The sequence below is a fragment of the Panthera tigris genome, chromosome B2 (genome assembly GCF_018350195.1).
Source record: "Panthera tigris isolate Pti1 chromosome B2, P.tigris_Pti1_mat1.1, whole genome shotgun sequence".
NCBI classification, from domain to species: Eukaryota; Metazoa; Chordata; class Mammalia; order Carnivora; family Felidae; genus Panthera; species Panthera tigris.
The window spans coordinates 121,397,517-121,419,236 of NC_056664.1; the positions used below are offsets into that span (position 1 = coordinate 121,397,517).

At 36.9% G+C, this 21,720-nt stretch overlaps 1 protein-coding gene across 8 annotated transcripts in view; it reads right to left on the reverse strand.

Moving 5' to 3' along the window:
- The window catches only part of AHI1 (Abelson helper integration site 1), a 204,110-nt gene that overhangs the window by 149,783 nt on the left and 32,607 nt on the right, over nt 1-21,720 (reverse strand). For all 8 annotated transcript variants that reach the window (XR_006217876.1, XM_042987191.1, XM_042987189.1 and 5 more), the window contains 6 exons: nt 19,833-20,018; nt 18,319-18,471; nt 13,315-13,447; nt 9,452-9,575; nt 2,562-2,791; nt 373-479 (listed from right to left, as the gene is read on the reverse strand). Coding sequence is in view for 7 of the 8 variants with exons in the window: in XM_042987191.1 (XP_042843125.1) it covers nt 373-479; nt 2,562-2,791; nt 9,452-9,575; nt 13,315-13,447; nt 18,319-18,471; nt 19,833-20,018 (933 nt within the window). In the remaining variant the exon portion in view is untranslated. The remainder of the gene's footprint in view (nt 1-372; nt 480-2,561; nt 2,792-9,451; nt 9,576-13,314; nt 13,448-18,318; nt 18,472-19,832; nt 20,019-21,720) is intronic.

The following is a 21,720-nucleotide window of genomic DNA, read 5'->3' on the forward strand; positions in this document are numbered from 1 at the left end:
TTATTGGGTCAAAAGAAAGAATATGAAGAGCAGATAACAGAAGTTATGACTTAGAGATGGTAATATTAACATATGCCTCATTTGAGCATAATTTCAGTAGTGGATCACTGAACGCCATATCACAAATTAGGGTTCAAAATAAGGAAGAGAAGTCTGACCAAAATGAAAATTTTCACTAAGTTGCTATATCACCAATTAGCCATCAGGAAGACTTGATAATTAATCAATGATAGCTTGCAGGGACTGAGAAAAACTTCACTTTTTTTTGAGAAGAGAGAACAGAGTGTCCTGACATCATATTTTTAAATTCATGTGGTTCAATTTTTTCTAATTTCTTTAATTAAACCCTAAATATGAAGTATGATTTTATACCTTATTTACACTCCAGTGATGCACTGAATGTGGCACATCATTAACTCTGACATAGGTATTCCAAACAACAATCACCCCTGTGCAATCTCCTGAATACATGTGATGACCTATTTAAAAAAAAGTAAAATTACTCTTTTATAAGTGCTACACACAGGTAGAAACAAATAATATGAAATGGGTAAAACACAGCCCAGTATAACAAAGAAGCAGAGGGGTATTAAAAGGTGTTTTAGTGGAAAAAAAAAAAAAAAAAGGCCAAAAACCAAAACACAATTTGTAGTCAAATCCCAATGATCTTTAAATGAATTCTTCACTCTACCGAATTACTTTTGACTTATTTCCCTTTGTCACTTACTTGAACTTGAATACAAAAAGAAATGAGCATCTTAGTGCATTTGTATATGGTTCAAATTATAAAGCAAATAAACAAATTATTTGAATTATCCAATATGTCTGTATTGCTCACTTTCATTAACCTATATAATCTGTTTTGTATTCCTGGAAAAACACCTATATTTTATACATACTTTTAGCAAAGTGCCTGATACCAGTAGAAACTCAGTAAATGATCAGGGAATGAATAAAATAAAAAGTAACAGGTGCTTCAGTTTAACATACATTCTTAGAGTCAAACCCTCTCATAGTTGAATGGAACCTCAGAGACCATCGAATTCAACTTCACACCCACTCAGGAATGTCTACCACACCATAATGAACAGACAATTGTCTAGCAACTGTGAACTTAATATTTTACAAAGCAGCTATTCAACTGATGAACTACTCTGTACGCTAGAATGTTCTTCCTAATTCTGAACAAAGAATATCTGCCTTCTGCAGCTTTGGTCCCATCTCTACCTACTGGAAGCAACACAGACTGACTTTCTTTGTTTCATGTATAGAGGTCTTAGTCAAATATTTGAAGAAATTCCTTCCTCTTTTCATAATCTGGGTTACTTCTACTATGACAAAGTTTACAGACACCTTTCTATCCTTGGTTGACTTTTCTAAATGTGTTCCAATTTTTTAACATCCTTATAGTTAAAATGAATATATTAGCAGTATTGTCATTTTGATCTGGATCCCATACTAATTAATTATAGCTATAGTCTGTATATCCAGCGTCTGAAATATTGTGAAGGTATATACCATAATCATACAGATTTTGTGAGGAATAAACTAGTTTACACATGTAAAGTATTTAAAACATTAAACCACATAGCAAGGACTCTAGAAATGTTTGACTCAGTAACCTCACATCTAGGAATTTATGTTAAGAAAATAATAGTGCAACAAAGCTTTATATATATATATACACATATATAAACATATGTATATATATACATATATATATATAAACACACACACACACATATATATAAATAAAATTCGTATTCATAGAAATCATGTTCATGATACGAGAAAGCTGAAAACATTTCAAGCATTGCCGATAATAGAAAATGTTTTTTTCTTGAAAATTTCTTCAGATACATTTAGATGACTCTATAACATATACCTATTAACTGTTAGCTGAATGCAGTGGTGCTCAGTACACAGTGTAAAATACAGGTTTCTCCCACTATCTATCTAATATTCTTTTGGTATTTCCCGTTCTTCCTCATTTTAACCCTTTCACTCAAAAGCCACTTAAAAAAAAAAAAAACCTACTGAGGGGGCACCTGGTGGCTCAGTCGCAGTTAAGTGTCCGACTTCCACTCGGGTCATGATCTCACAGTTTGTGGGTTTGAGCTCCCATTGGGCTCTGCACTGACAGTGTGGGGCCCGCTTGGGATTCTTTCCCTGCCCCTCTTCCACTCACACTTTTCTCTCTCAAAATAAATAAATAAATCTTAAAAAAAAAACAAAAAAAACAAAAAAACCTACTGAGGGGATAATCACCAATCCAATGAAATATATTTATGAGATATGATATATGACTGGTTCTCACAGTAAATATTAGTTGAATATAAATGCTTAGGAATTTAATGAACTTAAAATTACAAACAAAACTCCGTCAGTGCTAAATCTGTGCCTACATCTACCACATGATCTGCAAAATGCACATATATACAAATACGTACAATTATCAGTACACAAAATCCCTCTCAAACTTACAAAATTATCTTGGTGAAATAAAATTAAAAAAAATTCTTCATGCAACTATCTTTCATTTGGAATATATTGTGACATACCTTCAACATCAAAACAGAGAGAGTTGATGAAACTCCTGTGTGTGTCAAACTGTCGGATCAATACGGCAGGATCCTCTCTCATATCAACTTTCCATATCCGTATCACGGAATCATAGCACCCTGTAACCACCACCTCTTTCACAGCGGGATGGAATTTAGCCGTGTAAACAAAAGAAGGATGAGGCAAAACTCTGAAAGTACTGGTACTATTTATTTCATTTTTCCATATCCTGGAAAAGGATAAAAAGTTATATATTGCTTCTGAAATGCACAAGTTTCTAAAACTTTCTCTAAAAACACAGCCAATGGGACTCAAGTAAGCAATGATAACAACCAATGGTAAACTAAATTTCCTAACAATCAAAAATAATATGATCAAAGATTTGATGGCTGGGGTTCTTTACAGTTTGACAAAGCTATTTCTTAGTTATTATGAACCACGTTAATTTGTCTACTAATTGTAACTATACTGTAAAATGAAAAATTATATTTGGATAGGTCTGTTTTTCTTAAACATACGTACTTTTGTCATTGATTAAATACACACTGTATAGTTGGTAAAATACTGCATTTAGTACATTACACACAAAAAATAAAATCTAGAGAGAGCTTTAATTATTCCCCACTTAGGTTGTGTATATTGCTTTTGCAAAGTGCTCACTGTAGAGGTTTAGAGAACAAGATACTCCATTAACCTTATATATGTAATTTCATAGCATAGATAAAGAACATGATCTCAAAGACTTAAAAGCCATAATGAAATAACTGTATGAATACTTGCATAAGATTAAAATAATTATGATTTTTGATAGAAAACAGACTACCTTACACTAAATAATCAACTTATGTTCAACACTGTCATTATCTCTTCCTCTAAATAATGGACAATTTTTAAAAAGCAGTGTTACTGTCACTGCTACAGTCTTGACAAAAGAGTAAATCTCAAGCGTTAAAATTGTTATGTCAGAAACTCTGCAATTCTAGTCAATGTGTAAAAATTGGAAAAATCTAACAACAGACAGCTACTAAATGAGTGTAGAACACTGTTTTTTTTTTACTAAATTACTAGAATTAGAAAAATATATTAATTTTTTAATGAGATTTACAGTTCATTCTTTTAATTACTACCTAAGAACTAAAGTAAATTAAGTCCTTTTCAAAATTATTGGAGAAAGAAAAAATATGGTTGCCATTTAAGAATAACATTCTATGCATTTTTTCAGCAGCTGCTTCAAATACAGGATATGATCTTCAATTACTAGGAATCCAAACTAATGATGAAGGAAGTGAAAGAACAGGTTTTCAAGTAAAAATAAAGCATGTATGTCACTGCATAAACATTTTTACCATAGCAATACTTTCAATGAATGAATGCTGCATGAAATAGAGTACTTAAAGAACAAAATCATTAATTTGTGATTAATATTGTGAAGATTGTTTAAAAGATGAAAACTTCAGTTGCTTGCTAAAAAATGTCAGTGGTATAATCTGAAATACTATATAGCAGATAGAAATGAAGCAATCATACCTTAAAAACAGCTAAATTAAAACAGACACAGCATTTTTGGGGGCACTTGGGTGGCTCAGTCGGTTAAGCGTCTGACTTTGGCTTAGGTCATGATCTCACAGTTCAAGGGTTTGAGACCTACATCTGGCTCAGTGCTGACAGCTCAGACCCTGGAGCCTGCTTTGGATTCTCTGCCTCCCTCTCTCTCCCTGCCCCTTCCCTGCTCCTGCTCTGTCTCTGTCTCTCAAAATAAATAAATGTTTAAAAAAAATTAAAAAAAAAAATCCAGACACAGCATTTTAAAATAAAAATGAAGCTTTTTATGTGAAGACCTAACTGGTGTGAATGATGGCTTTCATCAAGCAAGCAATGGTTGAATCCAAGAACAAAAGAAACATATTAATGAGTCTGGGGGAAAAATAGGCTAATCACAAAGAACAAGGAGATATTCAAACTTGTAATGACTAGGTGAGCGCACAAAAAAAAATTATTACAACTGGGTAAGAAAAAACATGAAGTTAAACAGTATGTGGGATTAAGGGTGGCATAGGGACCTATGTGCCTAACTGGAGCCATTACACATGGGAAAAACTGGATGATTTTAGGAGTTGCCGGTTAGAGAAAAATACAAATTATCTGGATGACAGCTAAAGATTTTGGTTAAACTTACATGGCAGAGAGCTATCCAGTGGGAAACAGTTGTACTCAGGAGACACTAACATGTGGTGTGGATCCCCAGGAAGATGAAAGAAACAGCCAGAGAAACTCATCCCTCTGCCACTCTTGGCATTACCAACTCTAATTCTTTTCCTTTTGACATTAGCTTATTCATTTTTAGTAGTCCTTACCCCTTTCAAAAACCTCACTCTTTTTGGTTCTAGTCACAATGTTTCTCTCTTCACTCAGTTAATCTTACACATTATTTTTATGATGCCAAGAGCTCTCAATCAGTATAAATTTCAAAGCTACAAAAAGAAAAAAGTATACTGTACTGCAACATATTATGTGCGGTGTGGAAAAATCCAAGAGTCTTCAAGAAATGGTTAAATCTGAGCTGAGTTTTAAATGATGACTATGAGCCCATGGTGGCTCATAAAGGGCACTTAAATGTTTGCTGAGTCACTGAGTTGGGCAGGAAGGCTAGGAAAAGGGCATTTAAGCACAGGAAGAGGAGGCAAGGCTACAGGGCACAGGGATTTCAAAGAGGGTAAGATACTAAGGGCATTTCAAAAGACTGTGTGGGTGAGGCCGAGGGCATATAGCAAGTGCACAGGACAAGGGTGTAGGGTCAATGAGAAACATGCTTGTTATGCCATGCTAAGGAACTGGAATATTTTCTTTTTCTTTCTTTCTTTCTTTCTTTCTTTCTTTCTTTCTTTCTTTCTTTCTTTCTTTCTTAACTGGAATATTTTCTTTTTCTTTCTTTCTTTCTTTCTTTCTTTCTTTCTTTCTTCCTTCCTTCCTTCCTTCCTTCCTCTTTCTTTCTTTCTTTCTTTCTTTCTTTCTTTCTTTCCTTTTTCTTTTACAATTTTTAAAATGTGTTCGCATGTCCTCATGTGAGCAGGGGAGGGGCAGAGAGAGAGGGAGAGAGAGAACCCCAAGCAGGTTCCATGCTGTCAGTACAGAGACTGACATGGGGCTCGATCCCACCAACCTGACCTGAGCTGAAATCAAGAATTGGATGTCCAACCAACTGAGCCACCTAGGCGCCCCGGGAACTGGAACATTTTCAAAAGGGTGGTGGTAATCAAAGACTTCTGAAAATCAAGGCATTATGAAAGATGGTTTTGGAAAGATGGAGGAACAAAAGACTGAACAGTGGGAAAGTTCAGCACCAACAGTTTAAGAGCAGATAGCAAGGGCCTGAATGATGGTAACACCAGTGAGGACAGAAAGAGTGTGACAGAATGGTGAGCCTTTTAGAAGGGTGAACCGACAGACCGTGGCGCTGCTTGCGGGGAGGAATGGTGGGAAGTAAAAAAAGAAACGAGGCTCCCTGGGTTCCTGGCTCAGGAGACAAGGTGGATAAGGATGCCATTAAAAAAATCCACAAGAGGACTAAAAGAGGAAAGCAAAGTTTTGTGATTATCAGCAAGTCGGATCTGAGGTGCCACTGGACAGTCCAGACAGAAGTATGTAACAGAAAGTGCAATTCAGAAAAAAGTGGGCGCTAGAAGTCACAGCCTATGACTGAGACTCCAAACCGGGAAAGATGAGAGAGACCAGGTCGAGCACCCCAAACCAGGGAAGATGACAAGAAGAGGATTCCAGGAATAAACATCTACAGAGGATAGGCAGAGGAGGAGGAACAGGAGGCAGGGAATGAGAACTGGCCAGAGTCACAATAAAAAGGAAACAGAAGAGGTTGTCAAGGAAACCATTAACTGAGAATATTTGAAGACTGGTCAATAATTAAGTACTGCAGTGAAAGCAAACAGTATAAGGACCAAAACTGGCCCTGGGATCTGAAAATCAGCAAGTGACTGCTGACCTCTTGAAGAAGGTTTATCTAGCAGAATGGGAGTGAAAGCCAGACTAACTGGGTTGAAGTAAAGACAATGTGCATAGAATGCCCTTGATGGTGTAGAAAGAAAAATAATGTGGTAGTCTGGAAAGGAGAAAGAGTTGAGAAAAAGATTTCTTAAGATAAGAAGATGTGAACGTATTTTTAGGATGACAGGACAAAGTCAATAAACAGGAAGATAGTGAAGAGACAAGAGGTAGGAAACAGAGCTGCAGACTGAAGGACTGAGATTAAAAGCATAGATCAAAGAGTGGCCGGAAAAAGTGTCTTTATTCACATTTTTGTTAAGGCAGCAGACAGAGATAAAGATGGGTACATGATAGACACTGGGTGGAAAACCAGAGGGAAATACAGGAAGTGCGTGTCTGGCTTAATTTCACTGTAAGCTGAAGGCATTCAGCTAATGAAAGTGGGAAGATGTGACTCAGTGTACAGAACCTGAAGTGCCATGAGGCCTGGATATGAGAAATGGGGGGAAACAGCTGAATTTTGATAAGGAAAAGGATTGTGCAGCTGAGATGAGAGCTCAAGTGATTTTAAGACTTACAAATCCAGTCAGGCCTTGGCAGGGTTATAAACTGTTCTCTAGTACAACCTGGCATCAGACAGAATGGCTATGCCGAGAAAACAAGCAGACCACAGGTTGTGGAGGATAACGTAAGGAGGGACGCATAGCAGGTTCCCAGCTACACAGGGAAGGAAATCAATGCTCACCAATTACTACCTTTTGCGTTTAAATATAAAGTAAACGGTAATGATAACATCCTAATCAATTAGACATCTTATATTAAAAAGGAAGCTGATAAGACTAGTAAAAGAAGGGATCCAGACGCAAGGAGTATCTGCTGCAAAGTGTGTTAGAAAAGCAGGAAGCAGAAGAGTGAAGTCAGAGGGGATCGCGAACTGCTCCAAGTATCAGCTTCTTAGTGTATAGAAATAGTAAGTGTTGGGAATGCAAGCTGGTGCAGCCATTCTGGAAAACAGTATGGAGGTTCCTCAAAAAACAAAAAACAGAACTACCCTACGACCCAGCAATTGCACTGCTAGGCATTTATCCACAGGATACAGGTGTGTTGTTTCAAAGGGACACATGCACCCCCATGTTTATAGCAGCATTATCAACAATAGCCAAAGTATGGAAAGAGCCCAAATGTCCACCGATGGATGCATGGATAAAGAAGATGTGGTATATATACAAAATGGAGTATTACTTGGCAATCAAAAAGAATGAAATCTTGCCATTTGCAACTATGTCGATGGAACTGGAGGGTATTATGTTAAGTGGAATTAGTCACTCAGAGAAAGACAAAAATCATATGACTTCACTCATATGAGGACTTTAAGAGACAAAACAGATGAACATAACGGAAGGAAACAAAAATAATATAAAAACAGGGAGGGGGACAGAATAGAAGAGACTCATAAATATGGAGAACAAACTGAGGGTTACTGGAGGAGTTGTGGGAGGGGGGATGGGCTAAATGGGTAAGGGGCACTAAGGAATCTACTCCTGAAATCATTGTTGCACTATATGCTAACTAATTTGGATGTAAAATTTAAAAAATAAAAAAAATTAAAAAAAAAACAGCAAAAAAAAAAAAAAAAAAAAAAAGAACCTCAGTGATTATCAGCCAGAGTCCCATTAAAATGAAGGGTGTTTGGAAAGTGCATTGCAATTCCAAAGAAAAGAAAAAAAAAGAAATAATAAATGTTTATGTGCACCCACCTACATTTGTTGGAATCAAATTAAATGACATCTATAAAGGCATTCTGAAAAGCTGCCTAATAATACATTTCTATTACACGCAAGGTAGAGCAAGCAGCTAAAACAGTGTCAATGGCACTTCACAAAGTAGTTTTTAAAAATGCTACTGTGATACTTATTAGGTTGGAAGGGGTTAGATTATTTCATGACTGACATTCTGAAAAATGCAAATACTGACAATCTAGAAAACTCTTAAAACATGAGGTGCATATTCACTTACAAGTTTCCCCTGCTTTTCGAAAGTCTGCATTATACCACTTTGCTTTTGCCTAAGACCTGTGTTAGTACTTTTTGGTTTGTTTTCACTAACCCAAAGACAGCTGAAGAGAATTTTTGCTTTGATGAAAAAAGGAGAAAAGCAAAACTAGGGTTCAGCATCTGTTTTGCAGTGAGCCCTTACAGAGGCAGCACACACCCCAAGCAGCGAGTAGCACCGTCAAGCTCTTCCCTGGAAACCACACTCAGCATCTCCACATTGAGCTGCTCTAGCTCTGAACTGTATCTGTGAGCATCTCTGCTTTATCCCAGTTTATTGTGTGCATCCATTAGCAAGACATGTCCTTTGGTATCAGAAAAGTCCAAGAGGCTATTTTTAGGTCTGGGAACACTCAAAAACTTTTCCATATACATTAACAGTAATTACTTCTTCATTTTATGCCATTTTTGTCCTAGGAAAAATTTCATAGAAATGCCATACTTTTGGAGAGCAGAGGAAACCTTACTGGCCCTGTACCACGTATAGTGCAGCACTATGGCCTGGCCCCTGCATAGAGCTAACAGTGGAGACAGACCCCTACCATTAAGAGCTTATATTTTGGGGAAAAGATCAATTGTTTAATAACCTTATGTCAAAGTATTAATCAAACAGTGTATATAATGATCACTGAAAGACACTGAGACCAAAAGTATTATACATTACCTAATACACTTAACAAAAACATCTTCAGGAAAAAAATTTTACACTACGACTCATCTAATCAGTCTGTAGGATGCATCTCTGACAGTCGCTTGATCATCCAAACATAACTGATGCATTAGTTACTTTCCTTGACGGCAAGCAACGTACAGAAGAAGTACTTCTCAAGGATACTAACCTGGCGGTGCCATCAGATGAGGCAGTAAGGAGATAGCGATCGTCATGTGACCAGCAAAGATCATAAATAATATTGAGGTGGCCACACAATTCTCTCATGAAACGTCCAGAAGGAATTTCGTATACTAATGAAAATATTCAAAAATTAGTAGGTTTCCAGGACAGAGACTCTCAATCCAGTAATACATAAATACATAGTTTATGATAATCTGTATGTACATAAGGTAAGCACTGCCTCCAAGAATATTATCACCAAATATATTTTAGCATAAAAAATTTCAAAGTCTACTTAAAAACAGTTTTTCATTTCCTTTAGACACAAGAATTTCCACATACAAAATTTTACAATATGCTCCAATTAACATTTATTCTCATCACTTCAAAGCAATTTTTCTAATAATCTTTGACAATTATTAATCAAATAATAAATAACATTTAAATTGCAACTCCAAAGATTCTATAATTTGGGCTTTCATGAATAAAGCATTAGTTTACTGAAAATTAAATTCCAACAGAATTTTAATTCTTTGAAGAAAAAATGTGAACTGTGCTATTGTCAGAAAAAATTTCTAATACTAAAATGATTTAGTAAGAGAATTAACAAAGACCCAATCTGATTAAAAGGCATTGTGGTTTTCCTGTAAGTTAGGTTCACAATAAAATCTTCCAAGACAATGACTGAATTTAGAACAACAAAGTGTGCAAGTCTCTACTTCCACCTAGTGGTAAAACCAAATCCCCTTTAAAGTACTAAGCAGAACAGAATTACTTCCGGAATAGCAACAGAAGGACTTCCGAATATTTGCTCCCTGATAAAAACAAAGAGAACACTGCCAAAATTATCCAAATTAACCTTTTCAGAACTCTAGAAATTAAACAAAGGTTTGCAACAATATGAGGAGCATTTATTTAAGAAAAACAGCTGAATCTTGGTAAGAACCTGAGCTTCGTGGTGTTTTGACTTGCCGTGTTCCCATTCTCTTCCCCCAAGCTCCAAAGGAGCTTTAAAAATCAATAGCCTCACAACTTAAAGCCAGCAGCATAGCAGCCACAGGATGGGGCAGAAGAGGTATGAAGCTCTCCCAAATCCCCATCCCCAAGACTTACTACTATTAACACAGTCTAGCAGTTCCCTGAAAGTCTCCATTCTCAGGGCTTGGCTTTATTTAACTGGGCTCAGAGCATGCTCTGTGAGAACAGCCCTAACCCTAGGGTACACGCTGAAATAATCAGTGGCATAGCTGTCTGAGGCAGTGATGCCAACTGAGGCTAAGAAGAGGCTGAGCAAAAAACTTAAAAGGAAAACACTGAGAATGAGATGTCCATAGGGGACTTCAAAAAGACCCAACAAACTCCTGGGAATCTAGCAGGACATGTACATGTGAGTGGAAGACTCTAGGCCCTCTCTCACTCTGGCTGACCTCAGGAGGCTCTGTGCAAACATAAAGTGAAGGCTATGGCAGAGTTGCAAACTGCCTACCACAACATGTTAAGAGTACATCCCAATGCACACACAGATCCCCTTGGCAAAGGCTGGGTGATCTGTTCAGTCAAGACATTTAAAAATCTCTAACCGTGGCTGACCACCAAGTTAAGTGAGCAGAGACTTCAGAGACAACAACAAATCCTGGGTGGGTGGGTAGATAGGAGGGGGAAGGAAAGGAATCTGATTTCCTGAACAGCCACACTGTAATAATATCTACTTCTCAACACAAAATTGGGGAGACATGAAAAACCAAGCAGCCAACTATGGCCACACAAAGAAATGAGGCAGTCCACAGAAACTGTCTAAGAGGAAGCCAAGATGTTGGTATTTCTAGACAAAGACTTTAAGCCCACTTTTACAAATATACTCAAAGATATAAAGAAAACTATCCTTAAAAATTAGGAATAATTTTCACCAAAAAATACCAACAAAGGGACAGAAATTATATATAAAAAACCCAAAAAATTCTAGAGTTGAAAAATACAATAATGGAAATAAACAATTCACTAGAGGGGCTCAATAACAAATCTGAACTGGCAGAAAAATCAACAAACTTGAAGATAGGTCATTTGAGATTATGCTGTCTGAGGAAAAGAGAGAAAAAGAATGAAGATAAAAGAATAAAGCTGCAGGGACCTGTGGGACACCACCAAGTGTACCAACAAAGAGATGACGAGTCTCAGAAGAGAAAAAATAGAAAGGAGCAGATAGAACAATGTGAAGAAAGAAAGACTGAAAACTTCCCAATTTTGTGAAGACATTAATCCACACATCTAACAAGCTAAATAAATTTCAAGCAGACACATCATAACCAAACAATCAAAAACCAAAGACCAAATTCTTCTTCTGTTTTTTGAGACTTAAGCAATAAGTACGTCTAAATTTATATAGCATTTTGCACAAGTTGTTTTTAAGCATAAAGTAACATTTGTCACTGAAATGTTGAAAACATAAATGAGAATGAAAATAATTCCTTCACTGCCTGAAAGAAATAAACTATTTTTTTTTAACTATTAACACTATTATTAACTATTAACACTATTAACACTCTGGAGTATGTTTCTTAAGAATCTTTTCTCCTTCATGAATAGGTTTTGATGAATTTTTAAAATAGCATGGCTATAATAAAACTACACAAAAAAATCTGTTTTTTTTTAAACTAACATTTCATGAAAAAAATATTTATTTGATTTATTTAACATTTAATGTTTATTTAAAAAATGTTAATCAAGCCAATTAGAAGTCCCTGCTGAAAGAATAAATCTGCTAAGAAATAAACTGTGTGAGACTGAGGGAAGTTCAACACTACCTAGTGCTTTGGGCAGATGCCCATAGGGAGTGGGTTACTTCCTGCTGAGGAAGCTGGTTTTCATAATTATGCAAGAAATAAGGCAAAGTAGGGGCACCTAGTGGCTCAGTTGGTTAAGCATCAACTCTTGATTTTGGCTCAGGTCATGATCTCGTGGTCCATGGGTTCAAGCCCCACCTGGGTCTCTGCTGATATGTGGAGCCTGCTTGGAATTCTCTCTCTCCCTCTCTGCCCCTCCCTCACTCGCTCTGTCTCTCTCAAAAATAAATAAATAAATATTTAAAAAGGAAAAAAAAGTAAGGGAAAGTACTTAATGCCTTTAAGTCTAGAAGAGATGCTCACTTAAAAAAGATCTCTACTGTTACAGAAAATTTTAATATGGTTTTCTCTATATTTTTTAAATGTTTATTTTTGAGGGATAGAGACAGTGCATGAACACAAGCATGCACCTCCAGAAAAAAGGAAGAGGGAATCCCAAGCAGGCTCTTCACTGTCAGCGCAGAGCCCAACATAGGGCTCGAACTCATGAACCATAAGATCGTGACCTAAGCAAAAATCAAGTGTTGGAGGCTTGACTGATGGAGCTATTCAGGCACCCCAACAAGGTTTTCTATATTTTTTTTAGAAGCAATTTGAGAGTGGGTTTGGGCCACTGCTGACTTCTCTACCATAATGAGAAGTCGTTCTCTAGATACTCCTGAGCCAGATGTAACCCTTCTAATGCATATGAAATTCAAAGGCTTTCATAATTTAAATTATCACTGTTACCAACTGACCATAATGGACTAGAATTCCTCATGAGATTTATTAATGCCTGCACATTTCTAAATTTCTATTTTAAAATAGAAAATGCTTACAAAAATCCTCCTGCATGTTTTAAAAGTAAACTTACCATCCTTCATTTGGTCATTCTCTTTCTACTCCTGAATATAAATTTTATAGAAAGCTGTAAAATTATTGTTAAAAAACTGGAGGATTACTCAAATTAAGATTTCAATGAATTTTAAAAACTAAACAATGTCTTCCACATAGACTTCGATCAGATTAAACAGGCAGAATTATTACTCACAAATAATCGGATATCCGTCCCTGCTAGCACAGGCTGCTGCTAATATTCTTCCGTTGTGAGAGAAAGCAAGACAAAAACATCCTCGTTCTCCTGCATTTAGTGAGAAGAGGTGCTTGTTTGGAATACGGCAAGCCTAAGAAAACACATATTAAGAAAAATAAGAAACATTAAAATATGAAGGCTAGTTGTTGATTCAATTACTAAGTGGTAGAGCTTTATTTATTTATTTTTTTAAGTCCCTCTACTGTGATGCAGAGAAAGAGAAAAGCAAGTAAACAGAATGATGGAAAACTATAGTAAATTATTTTACTTCCTAAAGAGGGAATCAGTTCTCCATAAAATAAAGTCAATTTATACTCAATAAATTGCGTACTAGCACTTAATTCACCTAAACTACGAAGCATTAATGCCATCATCTGGTACTCTAAAGTTGTCACTACTGCACAAAAGATATAGCCACGCACAAAAAAATGTCATATCAGATCTTTATTCCATGACACCTAATAAGTGATATTTGCTGAACCTCAACTAATTCTGAGACCATAAATGCCCTACAGGGTCTAGCTTAAGCCCAGAATGTATGAATGCTCATTTTCTCTCTTTTTCTCTCCTAAAATCATCATCATTTGTGGCTGCCTTCCGAAAGGTACTTTCAAAGTAATCAATCACCTCTTGTTGGTTTCTTCTTCATTAATTTTATTAAAATTTCTTCGTTAATTTTTATGAATTACCAGACGAACCCAAAACTTTCCATGTATAATATCTACTGTAGAAAATACTACTTTTATTTGTCCTAGTTCTACTTCTTCCAAACTTTCGTGAGCCTTAGTTCTTGTTAATTCTGAAAGTTCAATTAAACATATATCGGACCCTTACTATATGCTACGAACGTGGTACTACCTCACAAATGTCTTTTAATATGTTCATCACAGCACCTGTAAGTAACCATTATTTCTACATACAGTTAATAAGGATTATTCAGAGGGTCAAGTGCAACTTGCCGGGCCCAGTCAAAGACTATTAGCTCAAGAGTCTGCCTTCTGGACAGGTACCAGGTACGTCACAAGTAGCACCAAGATTCAGCAGCATTATTAGCAGGCAACATTACAAGCAGCGACTAGGAAAGTGGAATATTCAACAGACATTTCTTAGGTGTCAACAAGGTAGTGGACACCACGCTACCCATCTTTGCCCTCCATTCTCCATCCGCACATTTTAGAAAAGGAGGGGTGATAAAAAAGGATAAAAATTGAAGGAAAAATCAGGAGGTTTTATAAGCATTTGCTGCCAGCAGTAGATGCGGCTGAGGAAAACTCTGCCACACCACCAAAGTAAAATCACTGAAGCTACTACAATCTTCTTTGTATGACCAGGGTTTGGCACTGTACTAGAAGAGGCACTCAATGAACAATTAATAATAAAGGTCTTGCACATCTTTGACTCTTCTCCCTTCTTTCCTACCTGTCAGTCATTAAATTATGCTGGTTTTTGTTCTATCTTTCTCTTGTATTCATCCCATATTTTTCCTTTTTGTCACCATTATCCCAAGGTTAGACCCTTTTCCCCTCACACATTAATGACTACAACTGCCTTGTAGTGGGACTCTCTCATTCTGATGTATCCTACCTCAAGATCTCCAACATGCCATGCCAGAATTAATTTGTTCTAAAATATGGTTATGAAGTACTATTATGCTTGTCTCCTACCCAAAAACTTTCCATTACTTCTCACATCCCACACAGTCAAGTATTGGGCTACCATTAGTGATACTCTACATCGTGGGCCCAATCAATCATACCACTTTATCTCTTATGCAAACTCTAGTTTCCAGCCAGCCATTTTTAAAAAAATGTTTATTTACTTATTTTGAGAGAGAGAGGAAGAGAGAGCACAGGGGAAGGGCAGAGAGATAGGGAGAGAAAGATGCCCAAGCAGGCTCTGGTCAGCACGGAGCCCGATGTGGGGCTCAAACCCACGAACTGCGAGATTATGACCTGAACAGAAATCAAGAGTCAGAGGCTTAACCAACTGAGCAACCCAGGTGCCCAATCCAGCCTGCCAAATTTCTGAGTGCCTGAATACAAGAGGTCCATTCCCATTTATTTACAACTTTGCCCCCATATTGAAACACCCTTCCCTGTCCCTCTTCACCCACCCCTAACTTGGCTGCCTTTAAAGTCTATTTCAAGCTCCCCCAACCTGTGGAATGAACCCTTCTTCCACCACTCCAGCTCACCTTCTTCATACCTGCAATTCTCAAATTGTTTTAGTTTCAGGATGGCTTCAGAGTCTTTAAAGAATTTTGAAGACCCCAAAAAACTTCTATGTGGATATAACCATATTTATCATATTAGAAATTACAATTGAGAAATTTAAAGAACATTTCTTAATTCATTGAAAAAAATAACAAATAGCTAACCTATTAAATGTCAACATAAAGATGTTAGTCTTTTATGAAAAATAACTACATAAAATGAATTGTTGCACACTTTTGAAAAACTCTTTAATATCTTGCTTAATAAAAGACAGCCAAATGTTCATAATTGCTTCTGCTGTCACTCTCTTGTGCTATCACGTATCACTTAGTCTCTGGAAAACTCCAGTGTATACTTAAGGGAGAACAAAAGTGAAGAAGATAAACTAAATCATTATGAAGTAATCAGAATCATTACAATTCTATTATGAAAATTAGGTGACTTTGTAGACGCCCTGAAAGGGTCTCAGGACTTCCAGCAGTTCCCAAATCGCACTCTGCAATTATCATCAGAACTGCCTTTCCTCAAGACTTGTCTGCAGTACACATGACAGCGAACAACACGGCAACTGTCTCCTGCTTCCCCAACGAATGCTGAAGGTCTCCAAGAGCACAGTCTAATGTTACTCTATCATTATTATTATGTTCAAAGTATTTTATTTTTTTTTTTACTTTAGAGAGAGAGTGTGAACCAGGGAGAGGGGCAGAGGGAGGAGGAGAGGGAGGGAGGGAGGGGGAGAGGGAGGGAGGGAGGGAGAGAGAGAGAGAGAGAGAGGGAGAGGGAGAGGGAGAGGGAGAGGGAGAGGGAGAGGGAGAGGGAGAGGGAGAGGGAGAGGGAGGGAGGGAGAGAGAGAGAGAGAGAGAGGGAGAGAGGGAGAGAGAGAGAGGGAGAGAGGGAGGAAGGGAGAGAGAGAGAGAGAGAGAGGGGGGGGGGAGAGAGAGGGAGAGGGAGAGGGAGAGAGGGAGAGAGAGAGAGAGAGAGAGAGAGAGAGAGAGAGAGAGAGAGAGAATCTCAAGCAGGCTCTACATTCAGTGTGGAGCCTGATATGGGGCTCAACCCCATGACTCTGGGATCATGACCTGAGCCAAAATCAAGAGACAGATACTCAACTGACTGACCACCCACTCGTTCCATATTCAAAGTATTTTAAAATGACTTTAAGATGTATCTGTGAAATGGGACTCAAAAAGAAAGTCAAATGTGATGCAAAATACAGAAAGTAAAAAAGTCTATGAAGGTAATTATTCTTATATGTATATTGAATGTTTGGATAAATTAAGATTTTGGATAAACTGCACCTGGCAATGTCTCAGATGTACAGAATGAACCACTCCACTCTTTGTGGAAATAAGTAAGAGATCTGCAAAACTGTATCAACAATGTTTCTTGCTACTGTAAAATATGCTGACCAGAAAGGAAAACATTAATAAAAGCTTAAATATTACTCAACTTGTGGTAGAAAAATATGCATGTATACATATCTCCATCAAAATGTGATTCAAGAAGAAGCTGGGAATTAAAAAATAAATCTCATGAACCCATTAAAAAATCCATTTTTTAATAAAATCCATTTTACTAAGAAAACCCATTATGAGATTTACTTCTTATAAACATCAGAAATCTGTTGTTTTATTGCTGTTATGGGTTGAACTGTGTCTCCCAAAATTCATAGTTGAAACCCTAACTCTAGTAACTCAGAATATTTATATTCTAATAATAATATTTGGAGATAAAAATCTCTAAAGAGTTGATTACATTAAAATAAGGTTTTGTTTGTTTTTCTTAGGGTGGGGTCCTAAACTACTAAGACTACTGTCCTCACAAGAAGAAAAGACACCATGGATGAACACACACAGAGAAAAGATCATGAAAAGGCAGCAAGATGGCAGCCATTTGCCAGCCAAGGAGAAAGGCCTCAGAGTAAACCAACCCTTAACCCTGGGACTTTAGCCTCCAGAACTATGAGGAGGTAAGCTTATGCTGTTTAAGCCCCCCACCCCACCCCCCCCGCAGTCTGTGGTATTTCTTTATCACAGCTCCAGCCAACTGATAGAAAAAACCCAGGTCCCTAACAAAGAACCTAAGATAGTGCTTTTATTTTTATTTTTTTAAAATGCTTTTATTTATTTTTGAGAGAGAGGGCATGAGCAGGAGCAGGGGGAAGGACAGAGAGAAAGGGGAACAGAAGATCTGAAGCGGGCCCTGTGCTGACAGCAAGGAGCCGGACCTGGGGCTGGAACTCATAGTAATATCATGACCTGAGCTGAAGCTGGATGCTTAACCAAGCCACCCAGGAGCCCCAAGATAATGCTTTCATAAAGCACATGATATGCACTCTCTATTATTAGTTGCCAAGTGAATTAATGAAAAGACAAGATTGTGGTAAAAAAAAACAGGGATAATCTGAGAGTTTTAAGTAGCAAGCTAGTTACCCTCAGAACTGTTGGAGCTTTTAAAGTAAGTAAGGACGGGGCGCCTGGGTGGCTCAGTCGGTTGAGCGTCCGACTTCGGCTCAGGTCATGATCTCACAGCTTGTGGGTTTGAGCCCCGCGTCGGGCTCTGTGCTGACTGCTCAGAGCCTGGAGCCTGTTTCAGATTCTGTGTCTCCCTCTCTCTCTGACCCTCCCCCGTTCATGCTCTGTCTCTCTCTGTCTCAAAAATAAATAAACGTTAAAAAAAAAAATTAAAAAAAAAAAAAAAAGTAAGTAAGGACACCTCTAAATGAATCAAGAATAATTCAACACTTCACCTGCCCAGGTAGTCGTTTCCACTTCACCACTTCCTTGGAATCTTCTAGTCCAGGTTCTGCATCTAAGGAACTGGCCTCGTGATGTCGTTCATAGTGCACTGGTTTACCTTTTTCCTCCTGAAGAGCCACCACAGAATGGTAAGACGGCTTTATCTAAATATGTATAGAAGTTGAGAAAATGTTAAGTATTGATTTAATCTTTTTCTCTTTTCTAGCACACAGGGTTTTTTAAATATTGAAACAAACAATATGGAAATGTTTTCAAAATGTAATTCAGAAAAACATTCTATTTTTATGTACATTATTCTGAATAAGATGAAGGGAACTTGAAATTGTAGTTCTATAAAACCAAAAAGCCTAGAAGTTGGGAGGAAAAAAACAATTCCGATGGTTGCATGAAATGGTTTTAATAATTCTATCCCTTTGTTTTTGCCTCTTCACCAACACCTACCAGATGTTATTTCACAGCTCTGATATACAATGGTATCTCTCCCCTTAATATGGCAAAACTGATACCCTAAAGACCTAAAGTTTTTAAATTGTGCTTTTCTTAAGAAGAGACTTAACTCCGTTCAAATCAATGCAAACCAACCCTGTGGTCACAACTTACAATATCAATTACAAAATATCCAACTGTTCTGAAATGTCTCATTGCAAATAAGACAAAAACAAAAATTTTGTTTTAGAGCCAATTCTTTGCTAAAGTCATTCATAGTTTTAATCTTTGGAAAACAGCAGCAGAAACATTTACTGATTATTTGAATAATATCGTGAAAAGTGTGCCTATAAATCATGGTACTGCAAATGCCTGGACCAAATCTAGCTTGCTGTTTTTGTCAATAAAGTTTTACTGGAACATATCCATACCCATCTGTTAGCACTGCCTACATATGTGTTATGTACCTACTTTTACGCTACAAAGACAAAGTAGTTCCAACAAAAACTATATGACCTACAAAGTCTAAAATATTAACTATTTGGTCCTTTACAGAAAATATTGGTCAACTCCTACTTCATATCATTTTTTATGTTTAATTTTTAAAAACGAGTATTATTTTTAAAAATTCTCCTAACACTGAAACTTTTATTTAGTACTAAAAAATTCGTTTAAGTGTCTTTTTTTTTTTTTTTTTTGAGAGAGAGAGAGAGCAAGAGAGGGCACACAAACTGGGGAGGGGGAAGAGGGAGAGGTCTAGAGGAAGAGAGAGGATCTTAAGCAGGTTCCATACCCAACACAGAGCCCAATGTGGGGTTTGATCCTATGACCCTGAGATCATGACTTCAGCCAAAATCAAGTGTTGCATGCTCAACTGACTGAGCCACCCAGGCACCGCCATTTAAGTATCTTTTAAAATATAAGCTAGCATAGGCTTAATACATAGCTGTTGAAAGTACTTTTATATTCCAGAAATCAATTAAAATAATTTTAGAGACCTTATCTTTCTAGAAATGGAAAATGTTACCATTTAATTTCAACAATGGAGAACATATATTTATATGTGCTATTAACTTACACATTCTGGAACTTTCAGTCCTCTTACAGTTACGTACAATGTTGATGGGTACCAATTTCTTGGGTGTTTTGACCACCATTCAAAAACCTCAACAACATTTAATTGGTATCGAGGCTTAGTAGGTGGGTAATACAGCTGCAAACGAAGTTTTGAATTGATGTTTACATTTCCATTGGCTCCGAGAAGCTTAAAATAAAAATTCATATAAAATATTACTTTCACTGAAAATAAATATATCCAGTAAAGCAATAGTACAAGTCAAAAACTCATTGAAGAAAAAAAAAAGATTAATATGGCATGATGAAATTCCTTAGAGATATAAAGCAAAGAATACTGAATTGGTTAAACACAATTCCAGATCATCTCAGCAAAAGGTAACCCAAACAACTTTTTACATATTTTCTTGATAGCCATCTGGCATGTACAAATTCAGGCTGTTGGTAAAGCACTTACATTACTGTGCCAGATGTTACTTTGCACAAAGGAGGTGATCAAAACACCTTTGTTTGTAATAACAATGATAAAATTAAAATGTGTATTATTTAAACACAGAAACAAATTTTCCATTTGTTTGTATCAGTTTTTTAATGGGAACATTTTAATGTTTTAATTTTCAAAAAGTCAAAATCATTTTCAAAGAGTAATTAACATAAAGGCATTCATTACATTAAAAAATATTTTAATCTACCTTCTTAAAAAAGTTTATTCAATAAAAAAACTTATTAAAACAACTTATACTTAAGTAAATGGAGATGCTTATGAGAAAAATAAAAATCTTACCAACTCAAGATAGGTCCTCTTTTATCAGACCATGACTCTAAGTTGAAGATGTCTGTTTTCTTTTTTTTTTTTTAAGTTTGTTTATTTTGAGAGAGAGAGAGAGACAGAGATAGAGAACCTGAGCAGGGGAGAGAATCCCATGCAGGCTCCACACTGCCAGCGCAGAGCCCAACACAGGGCTCAATCTCATGAACCCTGAGATCATGACCTGAGCCAAAATCAAGAGTCAGACGCTGAACCAATTGAGCCACTCAGGCGCCCCAGAAAATGTCTTTGTTAGCCGTTGTGTCCTCTACAAATTAGGAGTAGAAACAGTTTGGAGCTTTTGCAGCAGTTCAGACAGAACATGAAGGTGACAAACTAAGAGAACAGGGACTGGGTGCAGGGAATATACTGAGTAGCTGTTCCTGACTGCTGCAACTTGGAAAGGAGAAAAAGGGAAGATTCAAGAAAAACTCAAAGGTAGTGCTGTCCAACAGAACTTTCTGTGATGATAGGACTATTCTACATTTGTGGTCCTCAATACAACATACACTAGTCATCTATGGCTATCAAGCACTTGAAGTGTGGCTAGCACAACTGTGGAACTCAATTTTTAATTATATTTAATTTTAATTAATTAATTTGAATTCTAATAGCCACACGTGATTTGTGGCTACCAAAATGAACAGTGCGGCTCTAAGGCTGTAAACGTGGGAGACTGGGCTGATGGCAACACTATCAACTGAAGTAGCAGATACAGAAGGGGTAAAGAATATAGGTAGAATGTTCAGACTATAGGAGTCTAGATATTTATGGGTCATCCAAGTTGAAATGTCTGAAATGTGAGGCAGAAGCAGGAAAAGTGGGTCTAAGAAAGGCAGATCAAAGCTGAAACTATGAGTAGGAGTGACATTAAAGAGGTAAGTGGAAGACCATGCATGCCAGAAACTGAAGGATGAGTACAGGGAAAATGAAGGAAACCAAGAAAACAGAGGTTCGAGAGAGTGATGGATCAAACACACATAGGTGTGATTAAAAAAACCTAAAGTGTTCACTCAATAAAGTGGCAAATAGAAGTCACTGATTCATTTGGAGATGTTTGCATAGCTGAAACAAAATCCAGATT